At 46.3% G+C, this 27,321-nt stretch overlaps 2 protein-coding genes across 6 annotated transcripts in view; one reads left to right on the top strand and one right to left on the bottom strand.

Annotated features, from left to right (window-relative positions):
• The window catches only part of LOC103188496 (cation channel sperm-associated protein subunit beta), a 29,430-nt gene extending 26,235 nt beyond the window's left edge, over positions 1-3,195 (bottom strand). The window contains exons 1-3 of the mRNA XM_042338099.1: positions 2,931-3,195; positions 532-614; positions 21-170 (exon numbers count right to left, since the gene is read on the bottom strand). Coding sequence (XP_042194033.1) covers positions 21-170; positions 532-614; positions 2,931-3,009 — 312 coding nt within the window. The 5' untranslated portion in view covers positions 3,010-3,195. The remainder of the gene's footprint in view (positions 1-20; positions 171-531; positions 615-2,930) is intronic.
• A 3,125-nt stretch (positions 3,196-6,320) lies between these two features.
• rps6kl1 (ribosomal protein S6 kinase-like 1) lies at positions 6,321-22,942 on the top strand. 5 transcript variants are annotated; one of them, XM_042338231.1, is made up of 12 exons: positions 6,321-6,443; positions 7,285-7,349; positions 13,113-13,232; positions 15,776-15,891; positions 16,307-16,399; positions 16,962-17,009; positions 17,684-17,816; positions 18,257-19,726; positions 20,501-20,590; positions 21,267-21,349; positions 21,553-21,648; positions 22,252-22,942. In XM_042338231.1, the coding sequence occupies exons 3-12, from the start codon at positions 13,139-13,141 to the stop codon at positions 22,360-22,362; spliced, it is 2,334 nt and encodes a 777-aa protein (XP_042194165.1). In that variant the 5' UTR covers positions 6,321-6,443; positions 7,285-7,349; positions 13,113-13,138; the 3' UTR covers positions 22,363-22,942. The 5 variants fall into 5 exon arrangements, with proteins under 5 accessions (XP_042194165.1, XP_042194166.1, XP_042194164.1 ...); XM_042338230.1 differs by lacking the exon at positions 6,321-6,443 and adding an exon at positions 6,750-6,843; XM_042338232.1 differs by lacking the exon at positions 7,285-7,349.
• Positions 22,943-27,321: the final 4,379 nt, after the last annotated feature.

The following is a 27,321-nucleotide window of genomic DNA, read 5'->3' as shown; positions in this document are numbered from 1 at the left end:
CATAGAAATAAAAGTTTTACCAAGAGCTTGTCAAAGAGAAAGGCAAATTTAGTAGTTCTGTTATATATCTCCAAGGTTGGAATCAATCCTAAACTGGAATATATTGGCACAATTGTTTTCAAGCTTTGTACATCTGTTTCTTGTATGGAGTGCAAATTACAACTCGTACTCTGCAAAGAAAAAGAGTTTGTTACAAAGGTCATTTAAACATTTCAAAGCAAAAAAAGTGTTGGCATCTCGGCAACAATATTGATTAGAATTTGATTTTAATGCACAGGAAGAGCTAAAATATATTTAATGATAAAAATAATAATCTTTGCGATCGATAGAGAGCACGTTTACTGAAGCACGACTGGGTTTGACGAGTATCCGACAAACACACATACAGAAGCTGCCAAACATAACCGTTGAGAAGATAACAATTTTAAAAAAAAAAATCAGATAATTTTTGTTTTTCAGCAAAGTTAATTAATTGTGCAGCGATAAACAGTGAGGAGGGGATTCTGTTCACTACCCTTCGATGGGCATTACCAGTTTCTCCAGATCCAGGAACAGTCTGAGCTGCTGGAACCCTTGCGCTGCCGTCCCGCACTGAAACCTGGCGTTCCCGCGCTCTGGGTCACACACAACAACAACAACTTAGGGTCACACACAACAACAACAACTTAGGGTCACCACACAACAACAACAAGATTCCATTTATTGAGCGCCTTTCACGTCGGGAGGACGTCCCAAGGCGCTGTACAGTTGGGTCAGGACCCGAGCATTGGGGGGGAAATGGTCAGGGGAGGGAGGGGGTGAGGAGGGGGGGGGTGGTCAGGGTGAGGGGAGGGAAGGGAGGGGCAAGGAGGGGGGGAAATGGTCAGGGTGAGGGGAGGGAGCGAGGAGGGGGTAGAGAGTCGAGAGGGGAGGTGAAGGCACGGTTGAAGACAAAGGTCTTGAGACCGGCCTTGAAGGAGGAAAGGGAGGAAGCGGCGAAGGCACTGGGGATGGAGTTCCAGAGCCTGGGGGCTGAGAGGCTGAAGGCCACCGATGGTCGGGTGGTTGGGGCGGGGGATGTGGAGCAGACCGGAGCCAGAGGGACGGATGGTTCGGGGGGTACGTGGGGGGATAGTAGGTCGGAGAGGTAGGAGGGAGCGAGGCCGTGAATGGCCTTGTAGGTGAGGATGAGGATCCTGAATTCGATCCTCTGGGGGATGGGAAGCCAGTGGAGGCGAGCGAGGGCGAGGGTGAGGGCGAGGGTGGGAGTGAGGGCGAGGGTGGGAGTGAGGGCGAGGGTGGGAGTGAGGGCGAGGGCGGGAGTGAGGGCGAGGGCGGGAGTGAGGGCGAGGGCGGGAGTGAGGGCGAGGGCGGGAGTGAGGGCGAGGGCGGGAGTGAGGGTGAGGGTGGGAGTGAGGGCGAGGGCGGGAGTGAGGGCGAGGGGCGGGAGTGAGGGTGAGGGCGGGAGTGAGGGTGAGGGCGGGAGTGAGGGCGAGGGTGGGAGTGAGGGCGAGGGTGAGGGTGGGAGTGAGGGCGAGGGGGTGGGAGTGAAGGCGAGGGCGAGGGTGGGAGTGAGGGCGAGGGTGGGAGTGAGGGCGAGGGAGGGAGTGCGAGGGCGGGAGTGAGGGCGAGGGCGGGAGTGAGGGCGAGGGTGAGGGTGGGAGTGAGGGGAGGCGGAGGGCGGGAGTGAGGGCGAGGGGCGGGGAGTGAGGGCGAGGGTGAGGGTGGGGAGTGAGGGCGAGGGGCGGGAGTGAGGGGTGAGGGTGAGGGGTGGGAGTGAGGGCGAGGGCGGGAGTGAGGGCGAGGGCAGGAGGGGTGAGGGTGGGGGTGAGGGCGAGGGTGGGAGTGAAGGTGGGAGTGAGGGCGAGGGTGAGGGTGGGAGTGAGGGCGAGGGTGGGAGTGAGGGCGAGGGTGAGGGGGGGAGTGAGGGTGAGGGCGAGGGTGGGAGTGAGGGCGAGGGTGGGAGTGAGGGCGAGGGTGGGAGTGAGGGCGAGGGTGGGAGTGAGGGCGAGGGTGGGAGTGAGGGTGGGAGTGAGGGTGGGAGTGAGGGTGGGAGTGAGGGCGAGGGCGGGAGTGAGGGTGGGAGTGAGGGTGGGAGTGAGGGTGAGGGTGGGGGTGAGGGTGGGGGTGAGGGCGAGGGTGAGGGTGGGAGTGAGGGTGGGTGAGGGTGGGAGTGAGGGGTGAGGGTGGGGTGGGGTGAGGGTGGGGGTGAGGGTGAGGGGTGAGGGTGGGAGTGAGGGCGGAGGGGGGGGGGGGTGAGGGTGAGGGTGGGGAGTGAGGGGGAGTGGGCGGGGAGTGAGGGCGAGGGGCAAGGGTGAGGGTGGGAGTGAGGGTGAGGGTGGGGGTGGGGGTGGGAGTGAGGGTGGGAGTGAGGGTGGGGGTGAGGGTGGGGGTGAGGGTGAGGGTGAGGGGTGAGGGTGAGGGTGGGGGTGGGGGTGGGGGTGGGAGTGGGAGTGATGTGGTCGCGGTGTCTGTGTGGGACAGTACAGGAGCTGCAGAGTTCTGGATGCCCGGCAGTGTGGAGGGAGGGAGGGAGGGAGGGAGGGAGGGGGAAGGCCGACGAGGAGAGAGGTCCCCAATAGTCAACTTTAGGGTCACACACAACAACAACAACAACTTAGGGGTCAAAGTACTCCCGAAACGCGACTCCCCCCCAATACACCGCCATCGTTTACAATGTCACACCCATCACACGTGAAATTAGACACGTGACTCCGAAACCCGGAACGGTGAGGTTTTGTGCCGTGAAATAAGGGACCAAACGCTTCCCGGACCTGCGGTGTTTAACACCTACGCCATTAAAATAATAATAATAATAATAATAATATGTCACGTTGTACAGAACATTCGACCACCGCGGCCCAACGTGTTTTAAAAAGGTTGGCGTCCATCACAAAACCCCGAGGCCGCGCACTGTAACGGTAAACAACCGAAGAGGAACTCCAACATACCCATAATGTTCAGGGAGTAATCTGCCTCCGAGAGCAGCAGTTTCATGGCTATGATAAGGTTTATTGGGATCCACTCCATTCCGCCTGAAAAATGCACTGTATTTTGGGGTTCACTTTACAATAACGGGGTGTGACCGCCGCTGGTGACCCCCCGGACAGACAGCGCAGGAGCGGCGTTCAGAGCCTTTAAAGCAGTCACACGTTATACTCCTGAATTCTTTGGGTCCATCCCATACAGTGCGCCCCGAGTGCGCGGCGCGAGGGCGCGTTCAACGGTTCAACGGTTTTTTTTTAAAAAAACGAAATCTGGTTTGAAATCCAAACGGCCGCGCGGCGCCACGCCCCGCCCCCAGCCCCGCCCCGCCCCCAGCCCCGCCCCGCCCAAACTGGCCCCGCCCCCAGCCCCGCCCAAACTCGCCCCGCCCCGGCCCACACTCGCCCCGCCCAAACTGGCCCCGCCCACACTCGCCCCGCCCCCCAGCCCCGCCCACACTCGTCCCGCCCCCGCCCACACTCGCCCCGCCCCCCAGGCCCCCAGCCCCGCCCCGCCCTCCCAGGCCCGACCCCCAAGGCCCGCCCCGCCCCTCCCAGGCGCATGCGCGGGGCCGCCATTTTATGCCCCCGGAGCGGTGGCCGCGGGGTCCGAGGGATTTGGTGGGAAGGTCACCGCTGAGGTGAAGGCCCCACAACCTCTCTCTCTCTCTCCTCTCCCTTCCCTGACCTTCCCTCTCCAGGATCCAGACTCGTCTCAGACCGCGTCCCCATCAGATCCACGCAAGTTTCTGCTGTTTTTCCTGAATTTGACAGTACACGGCTGTTTAGATGGAAACCGATGATATCATTTATGTACAAATAAGCAAAAAATAAACAAAAAAGCTGAAAGGGTTCTTTAACCTCTTCAATTGTTTGCGTTTTTTCTCCTTTACTGAATATGGTGAGTCATACCCTGGGCTCTGTGGCCCTGTGACCCCTCTGCCTTCTCATTCTGTAAACACTTCACATGTCAACCTGAAGGTTAAACATCTAAAGCCTTTTTTCCATAGAATTTCTCCCAATCTTCTCTTCTCTCCTACTCGCAATCTTATACTTGAACACTTACTGAGATGTGCCTTGAAGGAGGCAATTGCATTATATGATGCAATTGGAAAAAAAGGGCTTCAGAAAAGAACTGTGTACAAAGGTCCCAACTGCTTATTCAGGTGAATGTTAAAGATCCCATTGTGAATGCAAATCGAGAAGGGAGTTTCTCTCCGTGTTCTCCGATCAGTCAGTCATTCACTTTGTGGCTGTTTGTGGGGCCTTTGTAGGCAAATTGGCTGTGGCATTTGCCTACAAGTATGCGATCATTATATTTCATAGTAAATCTGCTGTATCAAATGTCTTCCTCTTATGTATTGCTCAGTATCACACCACAAAATGCATATATTTGGTGAGGCATTGGAAGAGTGCAGTGATGTGAATGCTACTCCCAACTCTGTGACTACTGTCCGGGAGATGGGAAATAATATTGCAATAATAAAACCTGTTAAAAGTCAATGTGAGATTATAAAACAAGATAATATATAAAATTGATCATACACTCCATGTCTGTGTGTTATTGTTGTAGACAAATGGGCCGCTGCATTTGCCTACAAATACAGTAGAACCTCACAAATCCTGTCACTCAAGTGACTGTCCAAAAGTGATCTACTTAGTGAGGTGACCCGATTACTGAAACAGGTCGGATGATTCAGGTCACTGATGTACTATTAAGGGCATTGGTAATGGGTGAGGGTGATGAGCCTTCAACAACCGTACTTTGCAATCTCATTAAAATAAAGGCATTGTCACATTTAAAACAGAAGCTGTCATGTATTCAGCCCACCCTTTGAGAATGCATCCAACTTGTGTTCTGCCAGTGCCATAGATCACGGCTAAAACTGTCTATGGCTTTTGCCCTCACTGTTTTTGATTTAGTCCACTCTCTGATGTAAGGACAACTCCTTGCGTGGTGGCATGTTTACAACACTTGTCAACAGTCACTAAATCAAAACAAAGTACACACAAACTATATTCTCTGAACGCAGCACTCACCGGGAATTGGTCACAGGAGCTCAGGTTTGGGTGTCAGGCAAAGTCAATTTTCTGCTGGTGCTGCTTCTGCGATCCCGACACTCCCGGTGCCCCCATATGCCTGACCGGAGCCCTCTCTGCCCACAGTGGCAGCATTGAGGAAACAGCACGAGAAGCCCGAGGCCCAGTGCACTGTGTACAGGTTAGTAGCGAAGCCTACAGCCTATCGTTTAACATTGACAATGAAAGAGACTGTGAAAATGTGCCCACAGCTGTGAGCTGGCCGGATTACTGAGGTGACCGCCAGCCAGGTTTCTAACAGTAAACACTGCGAAGCGCTTTGAGACATTCAAGTAAGACGACAATGGGTGATATCAAATGCAAGGATTATTATATTTGTCACTATACACTATTGCTCTGTGAGACTCATGCTTTAAAAATGGCGCTGAAGTATATCATTTGGGAGTCTTGAAACAGCCTGCAGCTAAAATGTGTTCGGGGTATTCGTTTAGAAAATTACAACTTTTAGTCAAATAAATGTGTGGCATTAGATAGATACAACCGGCAATTATGACACCACATTTCCCATCAGGGATTCATCCGTTTAATAGTTGAGGCTATATAAGTGCAAGTTATTAATGATTTAGTTAGTTTATTTATTATTAAGTTGTTATTAATATTTATTTAGCATGCAAATAACAACTTGCATTTATGCGGCACTCCTCACCTGGGGTACCGAATCGGAGCGCTTAACAGCTGTGGGACTTGACGAAGAGCCGGAGATGGGTGGACGGGGGTGACTGTAGGCGGTGTCGAAGAGGAAGGTCTTTAGTTACCATCTATAGATAATAATAATATTAATTATTATTAATAAGATGGGCGAGGAAAGGGTCTTCAGTGCAAAGTAACTCATTGTTAATAATAATCCCTCCAAAAACAAAACAATAATAAATTGGTCATTCTCGATCCACGACTGTTTGTGGGACATTGCTGTGCGCAATTGGCTGCCGCGTTCCCCCACAAATATACAGTCAATTCACTTTACAGTGTGTTCTGTGGTCGAGAAGACGTGAAAAGCGCTATATCAAATGCAATTATTATTATTGCCCGAAAATGCCCCTCCAAAGGAACCACCTTTAACAAAGAATAACAAGATGGGAAGTCAGTGACTCCCAATGCCCACAGCACCGCCAGTCACTGCCCCTCCCCTCCTCCTCCCTCCCTCCCTCCCTCCCTCCCTCCTCCTCCCCTCCTCCCTCTCTCCTCCTCCCTCCTCCTCTCCTCCCCTCCCTCCCTCTCCCCCCCCCCCCCCCCCCGGGCTGCCACTCGCCACAGATGGGATGTCCTATCTTCACAGCGCTGCCGTAAAGCGGCTCCGGGAGGATCGGGATCGGGAAACATATAATGGGATAACAGAAACCCGTGTGTGAGGGATCAGGAGAAAGGCTCATCGGAGAGGAGGTGAGAGTGTGGACTAAGGTGATCCACTGGGAGGGGAGGAGGGGGGGAGGAGGGGAGGGGGAGGAGGAGGGGAGGGGAGGGGAGGGGGAGGGGAGGAGGAGGAGGAGGGAGGAGGAGGGGAGGAGAGGGAGGAGGAGGAGGAGGAGGAGGAGGAGGAGGAGGAGGAGGAGGAGGGAGGGAGGAGGAGGGAGGAGGAGGAGGGAGGAGGAGGGAGGAGGAGGAGGAGGAGGAGGAGGAGGAGGAGGAGGAAGAGGAGGGAGGGAGGAGGAAGGAGGAGGAGGAGGAGGAGGAGGGGAGGAGGAGGAGGAGGGGAGGAGGAGGAGGGAGGAAGGCGGCAGTGGAGCGGTGATGGTGACACAGTTGCAGTTGTGATACACTGTAACGGCGACAAGTGAAGAAGGTCCCAACATCACATCACCCACTGCCGCTGTCTGTCTGTGTCTCTGTCTGTCTGTCTGTCTGTCTGTCTGTCTGTGCCGCTGTCTGTCTGTCTGTCTGTGTCTCTGTCTGTCTGTCTGTCTGTCTGTCTGTGTCTCTGTCTGTCTGTGTCTGTCTGTCTGTGTCTGTCTGTCTGTGTCTGTCTGTCTGTCTGTCTGTCTGTCTGTCTGTCTGTCTGTGTCTGTCTGTCTGTGTCTGTCTGTCTGTCTGTCTGTCTGTCTGTCTGTCTGTCTGTCTGTCTGTCTGTGTCTGTCTGTCTGTCTGTGTCTCTGTCTGTCTGTCTGTCTGTCTGTCTGTGTCTGTCTGTCTGTCTGTGTCTCTGTCTGTCTGTCTGTCTGTGTCTGTCTGTCTGTCTGTCTGTCTGACACCCACAGCAGCCACCACTGGATTTTTATTTTTTCAGAAAAGCTCATTTTATTCACTGATGTGAACAAACATTGTGACATTGGGGCCAATCCACTCAGACAGGTTTGTTTTGCGTCAATGTTAAAGGTTTTACTGTTTGGTGTTTTTGGGGAGTGGGGACGGGGGGGACGGGGGGGACATGTCAAGTGAACACGTTGTACGGTGATCGGTGTGGAGCAAACGTGTGTTTGCCGCAGTGAGAAGAACTCGGTGTCATTTATAATTCATATTTTTTGAAATAAATGAGGACCGGTCCCCGTGCCTTCAGCTCCCCTCTCGACTCTCTTCCCCCTCCTCGCTCCCTCCCCTCACCCTGACCATTCCCCCCCTCCCCCCCCCCCCCCCCCCCCCCCCCCCCCCCCCCCCCCCCCCCCCCCCCCCCCCCCCCCCCCCCCCCCCCCCCCCCCCCCCCCTCCTCGCTCCCATCCCTCACCCTGACCATTTCCCCCTCCTCGCTCCCTCCCTTCCCTCCCTTCCCCTCCTTGCTCCCTCCCTTCCCTCCCCTCACCCTGACCATTTCCCCACTGCTCGGGTCCCGACCCAACTGTCCAGCGCCTTGGGACGTCCTCCCGACGTGAAAGGCATTTTATAAATGGAATCTTGTTGTTGTTGTTGTTCCTTGTGGGTGACACGAAGTCGCTCTGGGGCCATAGTCTGCAATCAGCGCTGCTCCCTCTGAGGGAGAAGGAGAAACGGTAGCGAGAGAGTGGCAGTAACACTGTGTGTGTCACCGTAAGATTTAGCAAATCAACACTATTTAATACAGTTGATGCAGCTCCGAACAGACTTTTTTAAAAAAAATAATCGGACTTGATAAAAACTGTTTTATACAGCTTTTCAGGTCCAGTGATTGACAAAAGGCAATGTGCCATTTTGTTACGTTCGCCCTACGTTCAAGTGACTTGTTGATGCGATCTGATAAATGGGTAAATGTTCCAGACCGTCTTTTCAAGGGACATCACTGCCCCTTTATCAGTTATTATTGCAATGTAAGGGATTGTTTCTGTACGTGGGTTAACAAATCCAAGTCTAATATACAGTCAATTCACTTTAGAGTATGTCCTGTGAAGTGCTTTGAGATTCTCAATGAGTTGATAAGGTGCTTTATCAAATGCAAGGATTATTATTATTATTATTGGAGGACTTTCAATGTGAGTGCTGTATTTTATTTGGTCAGCCAGGCGTCTGACACAAATGAAAACCCATCACTGTGTCTGGAATACGCACTCGCTCTCCCTGCAGCGATGAATCCTGCGTATCTAATTCCAGAGAGTATTGGGTGCAGGCGAGCAAGAACCAAGGGTTGGGTACCGCTGGCGGTTAACCGTCTAAAACCACATAGCTTTGAAAGTGCCGTCTGGCAAGCTTTTCCACTGCTTGTCCTGCTAAGTCCACCCTCAGGGCTTTGGCTTCAGGATTAACAGGAGTTGAGTGGAAGAATCCTTGCCCCTCTAAGTCCTACCAATGAACCAGGACATTCCTTGGCTATTATCAGCAGTACCCTGGAGTACTCTGGAATCGTCTGGCTCAAGAACCGGACTACTGAGTGTCATTGGCAAATTAAAATTAGGATAGTAAGTTATTGGCATTTCTGTACCCTATACAGAATTATATCAAGTCAGGGTCGCTTTAATAACTGACTGTTGCCTGTTTTATAATGAGCCCCAGAATTTCATGGTGCTGGATTTCCCTCCTTAGTATTCAATAATTATAATTGCTAGCAGTTGTTGGCACAGTGTTCTAATACACATTGAAAAGATCCACTGAAGTCTCGGTCTGTAGGACCATTTTAACTTAAAATGTGAAATTCTGGAGAATTGTGAAACATTTGGAACCTTGGAAGCCATTTCACCGCAGTTCTTCAAACGAAGCAGCTTCCAAATTAAAAACGTTTCTCCGCAATCCTGAAGTTTTAGACAGAATGGTCTTTTAGGCCAACTAAGTCAAGGTGGAATTTTGGTTTCTGTATAGAGTAATGGACGATTGGGGTGTGTTACAGGCTGGAATCCCAAACCCGAATGCAACACTTCAGTGGTTTATAACATTTCAAAAGAGGTTGCTGTTGTTAAATTTTTTCCAAATATTGTTTTGTGTGTGTTTACTTTTAGACTTTTTTTTGGAGGGGATGGGGGGACGGGGATGAGATGAGTGAGCTTTTCCATAATGAACAGATTAGCAGCATTTCATGAGTAGGAACCAATAGTTTGCTTATGTTGCATTTTGATTGATGGCATTCAGTGGGTTGGGGTGAATTTGATGCATGAACTAAGGAATGGCAGATGGACTTCTAATGTGATTAAATGTAAGTTGAAACAGGAATCACCAGTCCAATATAAACATTGGATAAAGAGAAAGATTTAATAGTGTTATTGTTGATTTATTGAAAGTATCCAGTCAATGAGAAACTTTTCTGAAAGTTTACTTGAGTACTGGAATACAAAAGGCATTTGATAAATGTGTGGAACCAAATATTTTAATCCTTTTGACTCAAAAATTGGGAGCCCAATGGCCTTCAAACATTACTGTATTGGAAAAAGCTCAGTGAAGAGCAATGGGTAATCAGGACTTGGTGCTGTAGAACGAAGCATATTTCAACTAACAGGATTTGTTTCACTGTCACAAAAACAAGATCTAGGTCTTTAAAAGGTTTTGATGTGTCCAGACTGCAAAATACTGAAAATACTGGCAACAAATATAACAACCTCGTTATAATATAATATAATGTATAATATAATATAATATATAATATAATATAATAATATAATGTGATATAATAACAATATAATGTGATGTTCGATGTCACCTTACTGATGCTATTTTAGTCTTAGTCCCCCCCAAAATTGTATGAATGGCAACGCGAAAACTCCATCGAGCTGTCAAAAGTGACAATAGTTTCCTTTGTGCTACAGTTAATAGGAGATACTCTGCACAAGAGACTGATGGATTAAGTATAGTGTGTGTTTCAGAGCTACAAGTGAGGCTATCGGTTTGCTACGAGTGATAGGAACTGGTTCAGATTATCGGGGCGCCTGGCAGCGCATGTCATTAACCAAATAGTAAATGCACTGTACTAGAGTACAGCAGCACAAAATGGAGGTCGCACCCAAAAGTCCCCAATCTCATTTGGACTGAGGGATAGGCCGGGTGTGGGGGTGGAAGCATAAAATATTGGCTTGAATCACAGTCTCATAGTAGTTGCTCATAAAGCAACAGCACTAATAAAAGGTCTGGACGGCAGGTTGGCCGCTGACATACACTGCTTGGAATGCTGAGTGGAGCCCTAAAGATAGGAGGGTTATATTATTCCCACAAGAGTGGGTTTGTAAATCGCAGTTGCAGATTCATTTTGTAAAACAATGCGAGATTGATTGTCACAGGGCTCGTTCTGTTCTATTACAGTGTCCCTTGTTCTGTTCCTTGGAACTCAGCTCCATGTCAGAGCAGGAGATGCACACAGGTGGGTGGCTGTCTGTGACGGTTGCGAGGATAACCTCACCAGTGGCCAATTGACTGCCTGTGTGTATGTGTGGGAGGAGTACTGGGCTTTGGTGCTCGTCATTCATTCACCTCCTCACAGCAGATGTCATGATCTTCGCTGTTAACTCTCTCTGTATTGAATGAGCTACACGGACCTCTTTCGATCCTCTGTCTCCTCCCCCTCTCTTCGGCCCCCACCCGCACCACCCCCCCCCCCCCCCAGCTGTGTCAAGCTAACATGAAACGGTGCTGTGTAAATGTAAATTGTATTGTACACATTTGCAATTGTGATCTCCCGTCTGATTTTTAGAATTAAATCCAAACTCTCAATAGACTGTCTCAGGTTGTGGCGAGTCGTGCCCTGAACTGAGCAACAACTTGCATTTGTATGAATCCCATTCATGTAGGATGAACGTCATAAAGCACGTCACCTAAACAACGTATAGCACCAAGCAAGGAGGAAAGGTAGGTGGGGGAGCTCTTGAGCAAAGACCTAGTCTGTGAGAGAGAGATTGTTTTAAGAGAGCATTGAAGGCAGATAGAGAAGGTGCATGGTAAAGGGGTTTGGGGAGCCAGTACTCGATTGTACAACAGACCAATAACAGGAACCTGAAAGACCAACAACAACAAAATTACATGTGTATAGCGCCTATCATATTGGGAGGATGTTCCAAGGCACTGGACAGTCTGTTTCAAACCTGAGCTGGAGGTTGGGATTGAGAAGGGTGGAGGGCAGGGTGGGAATGAGGGTGATCGAAAGCATGGTCGAAGAGAAGGGTCTTGAAGTTGGCAAGGAAAGAGGCGAGGCGGAGGGACTATGGGATGGAGTTCCAGAGGGTGGGGGCAGAGTGACTTATCAGTTTTAATAAATGGGTACAACAACAACAACAAAATTACACTTATACAGCGCCTTTTACGTCGGAAGGATAGGCATCATGCATTTAGGAGGATAAACATCAGAGGAAAATTAATGGGAAAGGTGAACTTGAGCAGAGGTTGATAAAGGTGTTATTCTCTCCCCCCCTCCCCCATACATAAACTCTCTGAACATTATGTGCCTATATATCCCAACTATGCGCCTCCTAACCGCAGCAGCTTAGTCAAATATCCAATTCCAGAATTCAAGAAGGGCCAAGACATCCACAAATTGACCTAAAGCACAGAGCAGTGGCCTGTGAAGATACTGTGATGTACCTGATGTGGAATGTCACTGTCCCAACATGGCTGGATTAAGGGATGTTGGACAAATGGGCCAGATTCTCTCCAACACTGCTCCGTAATCTAGGCTGAGAATCATAGAATCTTCCAGCACAAAAAGAGGTCATTCGGCCCATCGAGTCTGTGCCGGTTCTTTGAGAGCAATGTAATGTCAATCCCACTCCCGGCCCTTTCCCCATAACCCGCAAACCCGTCCTCCTCAAATACCCGTCCACCGCGTTTTTAAAAGTAGTTATTGAATCGGCCTCGACTGCCCTTTCAGGCGATGCCTTCCAGATTCGAACAACTCGCTGTGTGAAAAAATTCCTTCTCCCCTCCCCTCGGCTTATTTTAGAGACTATTTTGAATCTGTGACCTCGAGTCACCGACACTCCCACCAGTGGGAACAGTTTTTCCCTTTCTAACCTATCAAATCCCCTCATGATTTTCAAGACCTCTATTAGGTCCTCGTAACCTTCTCTGCTCCAATGAGACTAATCCTAACCTCTCCAGCCTTTCCTCATCATCAAAGTCCCTCATTCCTGGTACCATCCTCGTAAATCTCCTCTGCACTCTTTCCAATGCCTTAACATCCTTCCAGAACTGGGCGCAGTATTCTAACTGAGGCCTAACCAGTGTTTTATATCGTTTAATCATAATCTCCTGACTCTTGTACTCTATGCCCCTATTTATAAAGCCTAGTATCCCATATGCCCTTTTTACAGCTTTATCTACCTGTCCTGCCACCTTCAAGGATTAATTTACCTGAACCCCCAGGTCTCTCTGTTCTTTCACCCCCCTTAAGATTGTATTACCGCCTATGTTGCCTTCCTTGAGGGATCTTGATGATGAGGAAAGGCTAGAGAGGTTAGGATTATTCTCATTGGGGCAGAGACGGTTACGAGGAGACCTAATAGAGGTCTTCAAGATCATGAGAGGATTTGATAGGTTAGACAACAATGTACCCACTTTGGTGTGCTGTCTTTATGATGAACATCAAGATGGCTTCAATATAAATTATTTTCAGTAAAGGTCTATCCTCCTTCCACTATATATAAAGCTACAGGTCTCTCTCCACTCCCTTTCTCGGGCCCCAAACATGGCTGTAGGGTTGAGATTTTATAGCTGTGGGATTTTTTTTGTTTCTATCAGATGCAGAGCAACTCTTTCCACATTGTATGATCCGTAAGAAACGATGGACAAACAGATGTCTTTCCGAGAGACGGCGAGGGACCGAATGGTTAGGAAATGCTACCTCGGCTGCAGCCACCCGTAAGCCATTGTGTTTGTTCTTGTTGCTGTGATGTTTATCCCTTGTATGTCTCTGCATTGATGACGGTCACATGAGTGGAGGTTCCACACTGTGTTAAAGCCGGCTTAGGGGACGGTTTAAACATTCACGTATTTGGAAAATTCCTTGCTGCAAAATGATTCTTCCTGCGTTCTCCACCCCCGCCCCCCGCCCTCCCCTTGCATCAGTTAAAGTTTTTAATCAAAAAAATGCATGGTATGTTTACTGGGTGCAGGCGGGGAATTTCAGTCTCATCTCTTCCTGCTAACACTTTCCAGGTGGTAATTCCCCTCTGTGTATAGCAACTGCAAACTTTATTGTAACTTTGGAAGAATATTTAATCACTATATTTTGCTGCTTCTCCTCCCACTTGTTTTACCCACATGGTCATTGTCTTCCTTCTCCTTATGCACTTTATAAACCTCATGTTTTTTCCTATTTTTTCTCCTGTTGTGTCCTATTGATCCATTTGGAAAATCTGTGTTTAATTTGGCCCTGAACCACCTAGGTCACTGCACAAAACAGCCTATAATTATTAACAGTATTAATCTGACACCAACGTTTTATTCACATCATTTGTGCACAATTGGCTGCCGAGTTTCAGCCACAGAATAATAATAATAGTAATCCTTGCATTTGTTATAGCTCTTTTCACGTCTTCTAGGCGTCTCAAAGCGCTTCACAGAATAGATTATAAAGTCGATTGACCATATATTTGTGGGCGAAACGCGGCAGCCAATTGCACAGCACAGCATCCCACAAATAGTCATGGATTGAAGTAACCAATTTATTATTGGTTTTTTTCTTGAGGGATTATTATCAGGCGTGTGGAGTAAGCGTGGAAACTTGCCCAAGGTTTCGCCCTGCCGGGAATCGAACCCAGGTCTCTCGCTTGCTAGGCGAGAATATACAGTCAATTCACTTTACAGTATATTCTGCAAAGAGCTTTGAGAAGTCTCAGCCACATGATAAAGCCCTATATAAGAAATGCTAGACGAAAAAAGACCAAGGTCCATCTAGTTCGCCTTCCAACTTCCTGGCGGTCACATGTACATATGTCCTGAACTACCTATTTACTGTATCCCATAATGTTAATTCCTAAAAGAAAATGATCTAAACTATCTAATTACATATCAAATGCAAGGATTATTATTATTAAAGGCTGCAGGGACGGTGGAGTAGGGAACTGGAGTTTTGTAGTTGGGGTTTAGGCACTTTGGGGACAATAGCCGGACACATTTGTTGTTAACATTGGTTGGACTAACATTGCACTTAGATTATTATGAACAAATTACAGTTTCAACATGTTCCTTTTTTATTGGTCCTGTGGTGCACGCACTGAGTTGGTTTATTTACTCCCCAGCAGCAATGGCACTGATGCTACCAGACTGAGCACCGAACAGCCCTGACACACCCTCCTCCCCATCCTCCCCGACCCAAAGAGGTGGGCCATGCACAGCCTATCCAGAGAGGGGTCCCCAGTGCAGGAGCCTGAGCCCTGCGCTCGCCCACTGTCCCAGGCTCGTGTTTACCTGGAGCAGATCCGGAGCAGAGTGAACCCTAGTGCCCAGGAAGGCCAGCCGGCCACTCGAAGCACAGCCACCAAGCGCGACTACCTGGTCGATGCCGCAAAACAGATCCGCTTAGCCCTGGACAGGGAGGTGAACGAGGATTACCAGGCAGCGTTTAACTATTACAAGAATGGCGTGGACCTGCTCTTGAAGGGAGTGCAAGGTGTAGTTTTCTGGTGAAACCAGATTTATCAGGCGGCAGTGAACGATAAGGCGTATATACTATTAAGAAACTACGGTTTAAGAAACCGGCTTCCAAATGAAGACGGAGTTTAAGAAATTTCCACAATTGTGGGCATCGTAAATTTTAAATGTAAGAAAAAATGGTCTCCCTGGCTAATCCTAGGTGACATTTCACGCCTGGAGTGCTGTGCCTCAGTCCTCTTGTGTTACACCTTGTGTAAGGAGATGTGATCTGTCTCTCTTGTGAGCATTGATTCAGTTGCTCAGTTGTGGAGGCAGCATCAGAGATTGAATGAGAATTTGTGACCCTCTTCTCCCCCTGACTCTCTTACCTCTCTGAGCAAAAGTGAATGGCCTCATTGTATGGGAGAGGGAAAAAGGAAATCCTATAGTAACCTGTAGGGGCACTTTTATCCCAAACACAGAAGCATTAAAAAACGATTTCTACAGACAAAGCAATGCTTCATGTATTTGTTTGAAACCTTAGGATGATTCAAATAATATGAAAGTAGGAATAATAATCATACATTATCTTTAATTATCAAATAATATTTGGTAAAATTTACCTAAAATTCTGTAAAAACTGCCTAAACAGTCACCATTTGCCGACTGCCGAGGAAATTGCCATTACCTTTATTATTATGGAAGGGGAATTTACTTGAGGCTGGCGGGGATTTTCCCCATCACTTTATATATAAAAAAATGCCCTGCTGCTCACACTGTCTTGCTCGTAGATTTGAACTTGCTCTGGTTTCTCCCCCTTTCTGCAGTCGACCCCAACAAAGAACGGCGTGAAGCAGTGAAGCGGAAAACAACTCAATATCTAAAGCGAGCAGAGGAGATATTCAACTCTCACTTACAGGAGAACGGTGCCGATCATACTGGGGTAGGACTTGAGAGCACATGAACCGCACGGTTCCTGACATCTCACTAACGTTAGTAATACTGATCTGGCAGGATTAAAGCTCTGGCTTTGATTCTGGGAAAGGTGATTTCCCATTCCTGCAGTGTAGCCAGTCTCCAATCTTTCTTTCAACTGTTCTGATCTCCAGATCAACGAAACAGCGATATTCCAGTTTAAACTGTCACTCAGCATTGGTGCTGCATACTCTGCTGCCAAGCATGGCTGTGAGCTGCTATCTGTGTACTGGACAGCGCTGAGCGAGTAGCTCGCCTATTTAACGAGACCGGGGGGGGCCCCAGCTGAGCGAATCCAAAAGAAAAGATAGGAGATTTAACACAGCAGACAATAAATAAAACATTTGTTTGGTTTGGTCTAACATACATTCTCCCCTCCGTAGGGTTTCAGCAGTCTGAGGTTTCGACCGATTCGAATTCTCAGCTCCCCGGTGGAGAATCTAAAAATGTCCAAGGTCATTGCAGTCATTGACAAGGTAACTATTGTTTTGAATTCGCTGGACCAGGAATGTTAACATGTAATGATTAAACCATGTATTTAATACAGCTTTTCATCATTAATGGTAGTGTTCCACACCACTGGATTTAATACAACCTAGAATCACTGATTGTATCTTGTACGTTGGTTGGCTCTCTGAAAGAAATATCTATTCAGTCCCCTTACCCTGTATATACCATTTTATATCTATCTTTTCCATTATTTATCTAATTCCTCTTAAATAACTATTATAGATTATGCTTCAGTGACAGATTTCATGTTCTGATAACCCTCTGTGTGCGAAATAATTTCTCCTTATCTTCTTTTTGGTAATGATCGTAAATTGATTCCCCTAGTTACCTTTGTGTTTATTGCAATTAACAACCTATATCAAATGGATTGTGCATTAAGTTTGAATGTGTGATCGTCACTTACTGAAGAACACATGGTAAAATGCAGCAGCAGTACGCTTGCTAATGTAGTGAGGCTAAAATCTTATTTTTTTTCCCATTACCGTGGGATAATTAATTCTTCATTAACTTACCCCCGTCTCCATTCAGGTGTTGTTGGTGCAGAACCCATCCAGCAATGAAACTTTCATAGTCAAGGTAAATAGTAGAATTCAAACTCTCCATCAAGCTGAGGGAACTTAATATAAAAGAAAATGGAAGAGAAGAGGAATATTAGAGTAGATGGGTCCAGTTCCATAGCCATCAAAACCACTTTTTCTGGTCAGTCTAACACATCCGGTCGCATCACAATGCTTAAGATTCTCCATCGTGCTGTGGAGTGATAGGTGAAACGTAAGGCTTGTAAGCACTGAGCAAGGAAATGAGCTCTTCCCACTTAGGGATTGCAATACTAGGATTTCGGGAGCACCATTACCATATGAGATCCCTGGAATCCCAGGATTCTCCTAACCTGAATAGGGAGAGGCATTCTTGAGCAAGCAAGTCACTGTCCCTTGCCAGAGCATTAATTGTTTTATTTTAGGTCTCTACCTGGATGGGTGGGTGTCTGACACACGCAGAAGCCCATCACCGTGCTCAAGAACATCCAAACCAAGCTGAGAATTCCATGCATCCCACCTACATATGGAAATCCCAGAGATACCTTGTTGGGATGGAGTGCGCTCTCATCCCTGGAGGATGGCATGAGTCAAGAATTGGGGGACCCCAGAATGTGCATTTGAGATTGGTGGGGGGAGGAGAAATTAACATTTTAGGAGAAAAATAAAACTGTTGCAGCGCTATGCTAACTTGCCTCTCGTTGTGTTCTGAAGAGCCTCTCCAAATGCAGCTTGGTGAATCGAGAGCGGCAGACCATAATCCCACAGGGCGTGCCCTTTATGGTGCGACTCCTGCAGTTCTATGTCAGCGACGATGCCGTTTTCCTTCACCTGGAGCACGTCGCAGGTAAAGTAAAGGATAGGAGAGGGGCTGAGCAGGGCACATCCCAACCCAGGATATCCAGACTCGCAATAGTGAGGGAAACCTAAATACTGGTGAACAGAAAGCAAGAGGTATTTAGAGTCATAAAACAGGAAGATTCCAGGCTAAAACGTGACCCTGATACTGACTAACTGGATCTCTGTGTTTGTAATCAGACAGTGGCACAATTCAAACAGAAGGCAGTCATCACAAAAAGGTATTAGAACGGAACTCAATTGTGACTTTGCCAACCTTCACACTGAATAGACAAAATCACAGCCAAAACACAGGAATCCCCCCTCCCCCTCTCCGCAGCTGCTTGTTAAGTTCTTGTCACTTCTGGTGCCTGTATAACAGAATACATTTTCAGGTTAACAATACATCACCCGACATTTGGCTGTGTTTTTCCTCTTTGTTCTGTTTAGGAGGGAAGCTCTGGTCTCAGCTGCGGCACCTCCGGGCCCCGGGTCTGGAGAGAGTTATGGAATTTCCCGAATGTTCCAGTCCACATCACAAGACCATTAAACTGAAGAACAGCTACACTGCACCCACTCTCGCACTACTGTGCAATGACCACTCTGCCCTCACCGCCCACACACACAGTGAACAGCCAGGCAAGCCCCAGAATAAGGATAACCTAGAACACAACACAGAGTGCGGACACACAGGTGCTGGCACCAGTGACCCAGAGTCGTGGATTAAACCAGGACAAGTGGAAGATCAACCGGCTTTCCTAGAAAATGGTACAGACCACTGTTGGGATGAGAGAGGGAACAAAGTGAATTTTTGGCAAGGATGTAATGGAATTTCAAAGGCTTTGAATGGTCTGAAGGGACGTGATGAGGTGACAGCTTCACAAGTGGTGCTTACAGGTCCTGTAACCTTTGACATAGCTGGGTTGTTTTCAGAGAAGGATGCAGAGTTAACTCAAAGTGCCGAAACCACCAACCACAAGATGGCAATACATGCGGATGGTGTGGTGCAAAAAGACCTTCAATGTGAAAGGAACCAACTCCTCTATGAGAGTAAAATTTTAAGGTTCCACGATTGTTTTTCAGAGAGCGATGGCTCCAGATCCAAATTAGCAAAATCTCATGAAAGCCAACTGAAAGAAAGAGCTTCATTGGTTGATGATGAGTCTCGGCGAGGAACCAGCCCAATCAAAAGCCCTGTTAGAGCTACCAGCTTGAATCTGAAAGCTAACGTGAAGCAAGGACGAAAGGGTTTGTACCAAATTACGGTTAATCCCCTGGAAACCATCGAGAATAATAGAAAGGTCAACCAGGTTCTGGATAGCTCTGATGTGATTCTTGTAGGATCATCGTCTGCAATATCCATCAGAAACACGGCTGTCACTGTCTTAGGGAAGAGCCAGTCTGAGCAGAAGACTTCAGTGAGTGTGCTCAACACTGTTCAGCAACCCTCCGTAGAACTGAGATCTTCCACTTTAACCATCGTTGAGCCTCTGAGAAAGTCAAAGCTGAAAGGTCTTTCAACTGAGGAGGACCTGGATTTTGAAGATGTCAGTCATTTGAGAACCAACTCTCAATTTGATGTTTTAAACCAGGTTCCAGTCTCACACGTTCACTCTGATCAGAAGGTAACAGATTCTAGAGCGGTTTCAGGTAAAGACTTTGAGCTTTGCAGAACTGCGAGTGGGAGTGTCCCAGTGCCTTCAGATTCCCACACAGTGGAGGGCGGTCAGTCTTCATTACCTTCTCCATTTACCTGCCCAAATAATGAGCTGCCTGCCTTTGGCCAGGCCTCCACAGGACTTTCGGACGATCAAATTAGAGTATGGGTGGCCGAGCTGGTCCTTGCCTTAGAAAGCCTACATCAACAGGGAATTGTGTGTCAGGATCTAAACCCAAGAAATGTACTTCTGGATAGTTCAGGTGAGAGGGGTAAAACAACAACAAACGACAATTACATTTGTATAGTGCCTTTCATATCAGGAGGACATACCAAGGCGCTGAAAAGGTAAAAAGATGTGGATGCTTGCTTGGCTGGATTAATTCATTTCATTTTAAACAAAATATCCTGGTTGCATTTTTTGAATGGAAAATGAATCCTCAATGATGGGAACTTGAAGAGTCAGGAGAGATTTGTCTGGCCACAGAATCCTAAAGCAAAGACCTGCCACATGTCAATGTCCATCCGTGTGCCATTGGTACAAAGTCAAAGATCTGGATGTTGATCCAGCGCCTTGGGATGTCCTCCCGATGTGAAAGGCGCCATACAAATCTCATTTGTTGTTGTTAACTTTTTTGGAGGGAGTGGCGATTCCTTTATGTTCTGTTTCTTTTGTGGATTGAGAAGTGATGCCAACATTGATTCCCTGTAGCGTTCCTCTTGTTGTGTTGTTGGGAGGCATACACTGGGCAGCAATGCAGCCCCATTGTATTCCCTCCTGGATTCCCCTTTTATAGTGTGTTTGTAGAATGAGTGCTACCAACAACAACCTGCATTATATTGCTCCCTTCATGCCTGACGGTATCTCGGAGCGCTTAACAGTGGCAGACCTGATGCCAAGCCAGGGATTACTTTGTTTTTTCTGGGAAAATTCAAGCTGGGATTGTTGCTTTGATCATTGCCTTCCTACCACACTGGCATTTCCATTGTACCACACAGATTCCACTGAGTTATACTGCTGTTTGCTGTCTTACCAGGTCACGTTTGTCTGACTTACTTTGGTCAATGGAGTGAAGTTGAGGTTCAATGTAGCAGTAAAGCCGTGGAGGATATGTACTGTGCACCAGGTAATATTTCTTTTTGGTCAGCTGGGCATCAGAGACCTATCACCATGCTAAAAGAGTACCCAAACCAGGCTGCGTAATGTGAGGGCAGGAAGGGGGAAAAGAAACTGAATTGGGAGTGGAGCAGTTGGATAAATCCACTGCATAGTTATCCCAAGGCTCAGAAGGGTAAACTTCAGGCAAGGTTCTGGGTTCTATCAAGTATCTGATATGTCCACCTGCACTCCTTGTTGCCTTTCCTAAATGTGTTTCCAAATTTGGGACAGCTTTCTGCAGTGATTTTTGAGACTGGAGAAACATTCTTCACTTTAAAATTCTTAAAACACTTTTATAGCTTTTTTCACAATGAAGAATGCCTCAAAGATGGGGTAGGACCTCAAGCAGAATAGGAGAAGCTGTGGGGGTGGGGGGGGGGTGAAGGGGGAAGAGAAGAGAGTTTTTTTTAAGGTAGGTTTTGAAGCATTGTCTATTGTCAGTTAGTTGGATCCATTATCATGTCTAAGTTCCCAATCTGACTTGAGTTGGAACAATCCACAGCAGAAGGGAATGGATGGTGCGGGAAAGAGGCAAATAGAAACATTCTTCATTGCAAAGGCTTATTAAGGGCTCTGTACCTGTACTGCAACTTAGTCTAATCTGATGTTTGTGATTTGAGTCTTTCAACGTTTCCTTTTGACAGAGGTTGGTGGTATTTTGGAAGTAACGGAAGTGTGTGATTGGTGGAGCCTTGGGGCCCTGTTGTTTGAGCTGCTCACTGGGATGGTAAGAGTTCATTGGCAAGTAAAGGATTGGCATTTGTGATAATCTATACATTTCTCGTCTGATTTTTACAGCGTGAATATAAGTACATTCTCTGGTGAACACAAGGTAGAGCTTGATCAGTGAAGAGTATTTCTCATTACCAGAAAAAAAATTATAAAACCAGGCTTTGTATTCATGTTCTGTTTCCTTTCTGTGTGCCCCAGACCCTGGCTCAATGTTATCCCTCCAGAATCCAACCTCACACCCAACTCCGGCTCCCAGATCACCTCAGTCCTGCAGCAGCATCGCTCGTACGACAGGTGAGAATCCAAATTGCAATGTGCATGTGGCTCCCTCCTGGTTCAGTGTCACAGGATATTGACTCCATTCGATCAGAATCCTCTTTTACTGCCCTCATACACTGCTCCGCAGAGGCCAGATTCCTCTTCACCCAGCACACAAAATTACCAGGATCACACCCCAACGTTGGGTAAAAATGTTTCTCAATGCAATTAACAACTACCACAACGTGCCTTAATATTGCCTCCTTCAAGCGGGTTAGGTTTTCGGGAGTGCTTAACAAAGACAGAATTTGACACTGAGGACAGGGAGAAAGTGACAGAGACAAAAGGCATGGTCCAAGAAAAAAGGGTCTTCAGGTGCGATCTGAAGACAGGCCAAGAGAGAGCAGGGTGGAGGAATTTAGGGAGGGAGTTCCAGAGTTTCGGGGTGTAGTGGCTGAAAGTTAAGGTCAATCTAGTTACTGAGCCCAGTGATAATTGTCAAACAAATTACTGACATTTCATAACATGTTTAAGCTATAACATCGAACCTGATATAGACAATGCTGATATCCTCTTTCCCCCCCCCACCCATATCTGCACGTGCTCAGAGACTAATGTAATGGCTCTGATCTCTTCCAGCTATTGAAGTGGGATTGTCGCTGGCGGCTTGGCTCGGGAGAAAATGGTGTTCAAGAGATAAAGTCTCATCCTTTCTTTAGCTCTGTGCAGTGGACCAAGCTGAATGGTTAGAAATAGGGTATCCACAAGAAACACACACAGTCCAGCCCACAGACTACCAACAGTTGGGATAATGAAGGACTGGACCAAGTAGCTTGGGAAGCATTGTGTGCCTCAGCCTGCTGAGCCAACACTCACAGCAGCCAAGTGCCACAGAACAGGACACACACCAGGACCAAACATAGCCAAGCTTGAAAATGGCACCTGTTTGTGTTTAAGCCATTTGGAGCTGATCATAAAATTTGAACTGAGAGCTAACTTGAGAACAACCCAGCTCACAGAGGTGGGCAGAATCACACTTTCACAGCACAGAAAGAGAGCAGTCCGACCAAACACCTGCACTCCATCCCTTAAAAGGGATTGGAGCCACATGCATATTAATTGCAATCTGGATTTAATTACTCCCCACTCCCTCCCTCTGTTCTTTCTTCATTCCTTTTTATTTTCCTTTTCAAATATTTGTCTAATTCTCTTGAAAGATATCACAGATTGTCCTTCAGTTGGGTTTTTGGTAGGATATATATATATATTTATTTATATATAAAGTCTTAATAAGCTTTAGTGTAAATTAGTTTTCCTTTATTTGGAAAGAACTCACAGGACACCTTGCTTGGTGAAATCTTGGTTATCCCTCTGAGCAATGAATCTGTGAACCTCACGGGCCTAAAATGAGCAAAAGATGTTGATCATTCAGTTGTCTTTCTGTGCTGAAACTTACATGGCAGCTGTTAATATGTCTGATTGAATTTCCTTCACTCACCAGGCAGCTACTCTTTACAAGGGCATTACAGACCAGCTAGCTCCTTTCTCCACCACATTACATTTCCTAACCACTCTATCACCTCCTCTTCCCTACCCAGTTCCTCATATACCACTGCCTAATCATCACCCTCCTGATCTCCTATCTCACCTATCTCCCCATATACATCTCTGACCAACTCCAGTAGAGATAACATTACACAAATAATGTTTCTTACAAAAATGTTAATGATGTTAAAGCTGTCCAGGACTCTGGAATAGCTTTAGATTAACTTATTTTTTAAAATTCTAACCATGTAGCATGTTACTGTGCAGCGAAGACTCCCCAACCCATTGAGACTCTGGCTTGAGACCATGTTTGTACCTCACTTATCTTTAGCTTCTGCACCTGTCCAGCTATGCCAGTCAGCTCCCGGGATAGGTTTCACTTTTGCCTCCAGGACCAGGGTCCAAGTTTCCTCCTCTTTCCCCTCTACCAAAAAATCTACTTGTCCCCTCTGAGCACCTGGTTAACTGAGGAAACAGCTGGAGAATGCATGCCTGACCTTCCTCCAGCCGCGAGGATGCTTGAAGCATGCGACCCAGGAGGAGTGGAAAGAGAAAAAAATACTAAATCCTCAATTTTTTTTTAAAAAGTTGTTAAAAAGCGTGGTATGTTTGGATCCTAAAGAGAGTAAGTAATGTACGTCTGTCTGTGCGGGAGTCGGCACCTACTCTGTTTTAACTACCTGATCAATGTTCTATAAATCTAAATATAGAGAATTTAACCAAACCTAGTACTTGAGAGAATTTCGTCTCACACAATACATTACATGGGACAGCATGGTCGAATGTTATCCTTTCACCTCTGAACTCGTTTCAATCCAGCCCAGACAGGGTCATTTAATCTACGTCTGCATTCATTTGTTTATCCTGGAGTCCTTTAACATATTCAGTAGAGCCCTCGCATTGCAAAGAGAAAGGACCCGGGTTCAATCCTCAGGTAGGGCGAAACCTTAAGCAAGTTTCCTTACTCCACACGCCTCTTTAACTAGCAGTAAGTAGGAACCTGGTTGGTTGTCGATTGGTGGATCGGTTTTCCAGGGGTAATAATCTCTTCAAAAATTGTGGGACACTGCTGTATGTAATTGGCTGCCGGGTTTTGCCTACATAATATACATTCTATTCACGTTACAGTATATTCCGTGAAGGACTTTGAGACGCCTCGAAGACGTGATAAGGCGCTTTATCAAATGGAAGGATTATTATTATCATTTTCTGTTTCCCTTTGTTTTGTCTCGGGATGGTGCAGGTTATCCTCTCAAGTGTGGGTTCAAAACCAGCCCAGTCTGCAGGCTGGGTCCTGAAATGACCTGTAGAATCAGTAAAACATCAGCTCAATGTGACAGTTGAATAAACGAGAGGGAACATTCACTGTTATAGTACCTTATCACGACAGAACATCTCAAAGACACACAAAATAAAAAGCAGATAAAACAGATGTAGCAATAGACGTCACCTTTAAAATAAGCTTCAGACAGTACATTTTGTCAGTAAGAATTCGATTAAAAAAGACATTTGAGGTCAATCCTTCCAAATAAATACTTTACTAACAAAATGGAACCATGTAGAATTACTGTACTCCAACTCAATGAACATATTAGCACAACACATAGGGAACAGTGTAGGGCTGAGGTGGGAGATTTCTCTCACACACATGCACGTCGTTGCACCTGATTGCCTTTCCAGATTCTGGGAGATGTATAATAGAGGAATGTACCAGACCCTCTGAGGCTATGTACATTACCTCTGGGTTGTGGATCATGCCTCGCCGAGTGCAAGTTCTTTGGTACTGTTGATAAGGCCGATCTTTAGTTTATTCTTGCATATGAAATTAAGACAATTGAAGGCTTGAAAACAACAGAGTAACGTTTTCCATTAAAGATCTTGAAAAAAGACGGCTGGAATCTGGGACTTGGACTCATGTCCCAAGTCAGCTGTTGTCAATGGTGCCAAAGCGATGCATTTTTTGTACCAGCGGAGGGAGCTCCACGATTCACTAACAACTCTGCTCATGGTAAAAGACAGGTTCTGCTGATTAAATCTGACAGCAATATCTTCTATGGTCTGCCACAAAACATCATTCTGAAAATAAACTTATTTAGCACACATCATGCAGGACAGCAATCAACTCCAAGAAGGGATTCTGATGGTGAGTATATCTTTGAACAATGAGATCTGGATGTCACGACTCCCTCTTTTAACAGGTCTTAGTAGTTTGTTTTTACGTTTGTCAAGTAAAAATGCATCAAAACACTTCAAGACTAATTACTGTCAAGCATAGCGACTTTTTGTAGACAAACCTCAGCAGTCATCATTTGTACCAGTAAGCTCCCATAAACAGCCAGGAAGTGAATACCCATTTAATGCAGGATTGTTGACAAGGTGAAACTCCCCTTTTTCCCTCCTTTTGAACAGACGTGATTAGAACTTTTTTTAAATCCGGACAGAATTCTCCCTCGATACTGTAACCCATCAATGGATGTTGGGAGAAGATGTGGATCTGCTACTCTAAATCTGGGCCCTAGGCGGTGTGTGATAACAACAAATGTCTCTCCCTTCCATTCCTGTTAGAAACAGCACTCTGCTTGGCGTTGACCACAGCAGCACAATAACAATGTGCAGTTATTGTCCCTCATGTAAAATACCATCTTACGTGAGATCAAGTCCTGAGTGCCATGGGAGGGGGGAGGGGGACCACACAAGGGCTAAAGCACACAGCCCACCACCGTACAGGGCTGTACAGCACTTTATTGCTTCATTACTTTTTTGCACTAACACCACACAAAAGTGTTGTAGTGAAAGCATAAGAAAATTTATTTTCAAAACAGACATTTCTTCCCTTAACCTCCTAAGCATGTCAAGCTCACACAGCTGTGATGGTGAACAGGACAGTACTTGTTTACTTTTGTAATTGATGCAGATAATGTATTCAGATGAATCCCTTTGTGTTGTTGCTGTGGTCCACTCACAATGAATGGCAGATAAAGAAAGAATTGCCATTCATTAGACCCAATGGAGAGATGAATCGTTGCTTTGCATAAGAATAAAACTAGCTCTAATAATGGGCATGTGGTACAAATAAAACATTTTTAATATTTTTCCCTCAAATTTTAACCTCTTCAGATTCCATTAGCGAGGGCCTGTAATTAATGCAGCCTTTGCTACTTAAGCATTTATTTGATATTAATTTGTTTATTTACATCACTGTTCTTTCAAAATTTGGCAACAAGATGAAATATTAGAGAAGTTTTTTTAAAAAAAGACTATAATTCTATTTGCATGCTACTATGGGAAGAGTCTCGTTTTTGTTTTTACCCAAATAGGTTTACAAATAAATTAATTTGAGTCTTGTGTAAGACAAGAGACAAGGTAAGGGTCTGGCATGAATTGCGAGTTATCACAGCACAAGCCACCCTTTCATCTGTAAGAGCTTGGGGAGAATGCATCCCATATAAATGGATAAAGTTCTCACTTTGATGAAGAACATCAATGAGTTTATGCCTTGAAAAGTGAAGAAATAAACCCACTGACACAGTGAGTAATGATGGTAACATTTAGGTTTCTCCCACACTTCCTCAAGGCAGCTCGTTTCCTGAGAGGAGCTCAATGGGTGATGTTCTTTAAGCTTTTCAGCTCCAAATAGATATCCATCCCAGGAAAATTGTCTGGTGGACTTAGGAATTGAGCCTCAATGGACAATTTATGCTTATACAGCACCTTTCACATGGGATGAACGTATCAAAATACTTTGCAAAGATCATTGATCACCAGTCAGGAAAAAAATGTAAGGGCATTGACTGAAGGGTAAGATTAACCTAGACACAACTGCCTTCAGGGGGATGGGGGTGAGGGAAGGAGCAAAGATGCTCTCTTCAAATTGTCAGGCAGGGGAGAAGAGCAGGAACACCTGTTTAACGAATTAAGAGGAGTAAAAAGCCTATTTAAGACGATTCTCATATTTCTGAGGGTGGGTGGCTCATTTCACTCAGTCTACACTGCATCTCGCAATTCATTCTGTTGGGGATAAACTTTCATGTGGAAAGTTAATTATTATTATTAACATGTGTGAAACTTCCAACCAACATTCCAACCAAAGTCGAGAGCTTCTGAGGAGCAGAGGAAAGAGGCAGAGAAGTCAATTGAGAGTGGATCTCTTAAAAATACTGTAAT

This window comes from Callorhinchus milii, unplaced genomic scaffold (assembly GCF_018977255.1).
Source record: "Callorhinchus milii isolate IMCB2004 unplaced genomic scaffold, IMCB_Cmil_1.0 Scaffold9, whole genome shotgun sequence".
NCBI classification, from domain to species: domain Eukaryota; kingdom Metazoa; phylum Chordata; class Chondrichthyes; order Chimaeriformes; family Callorhinchidae; genus Callorhinchus; species Callorhinchus milii.
The sequence above is the reverse complement of the archived record's forward strand: the minus strand, read 5'-3'. Positions and strand labels throughout refer to the sequence as shown.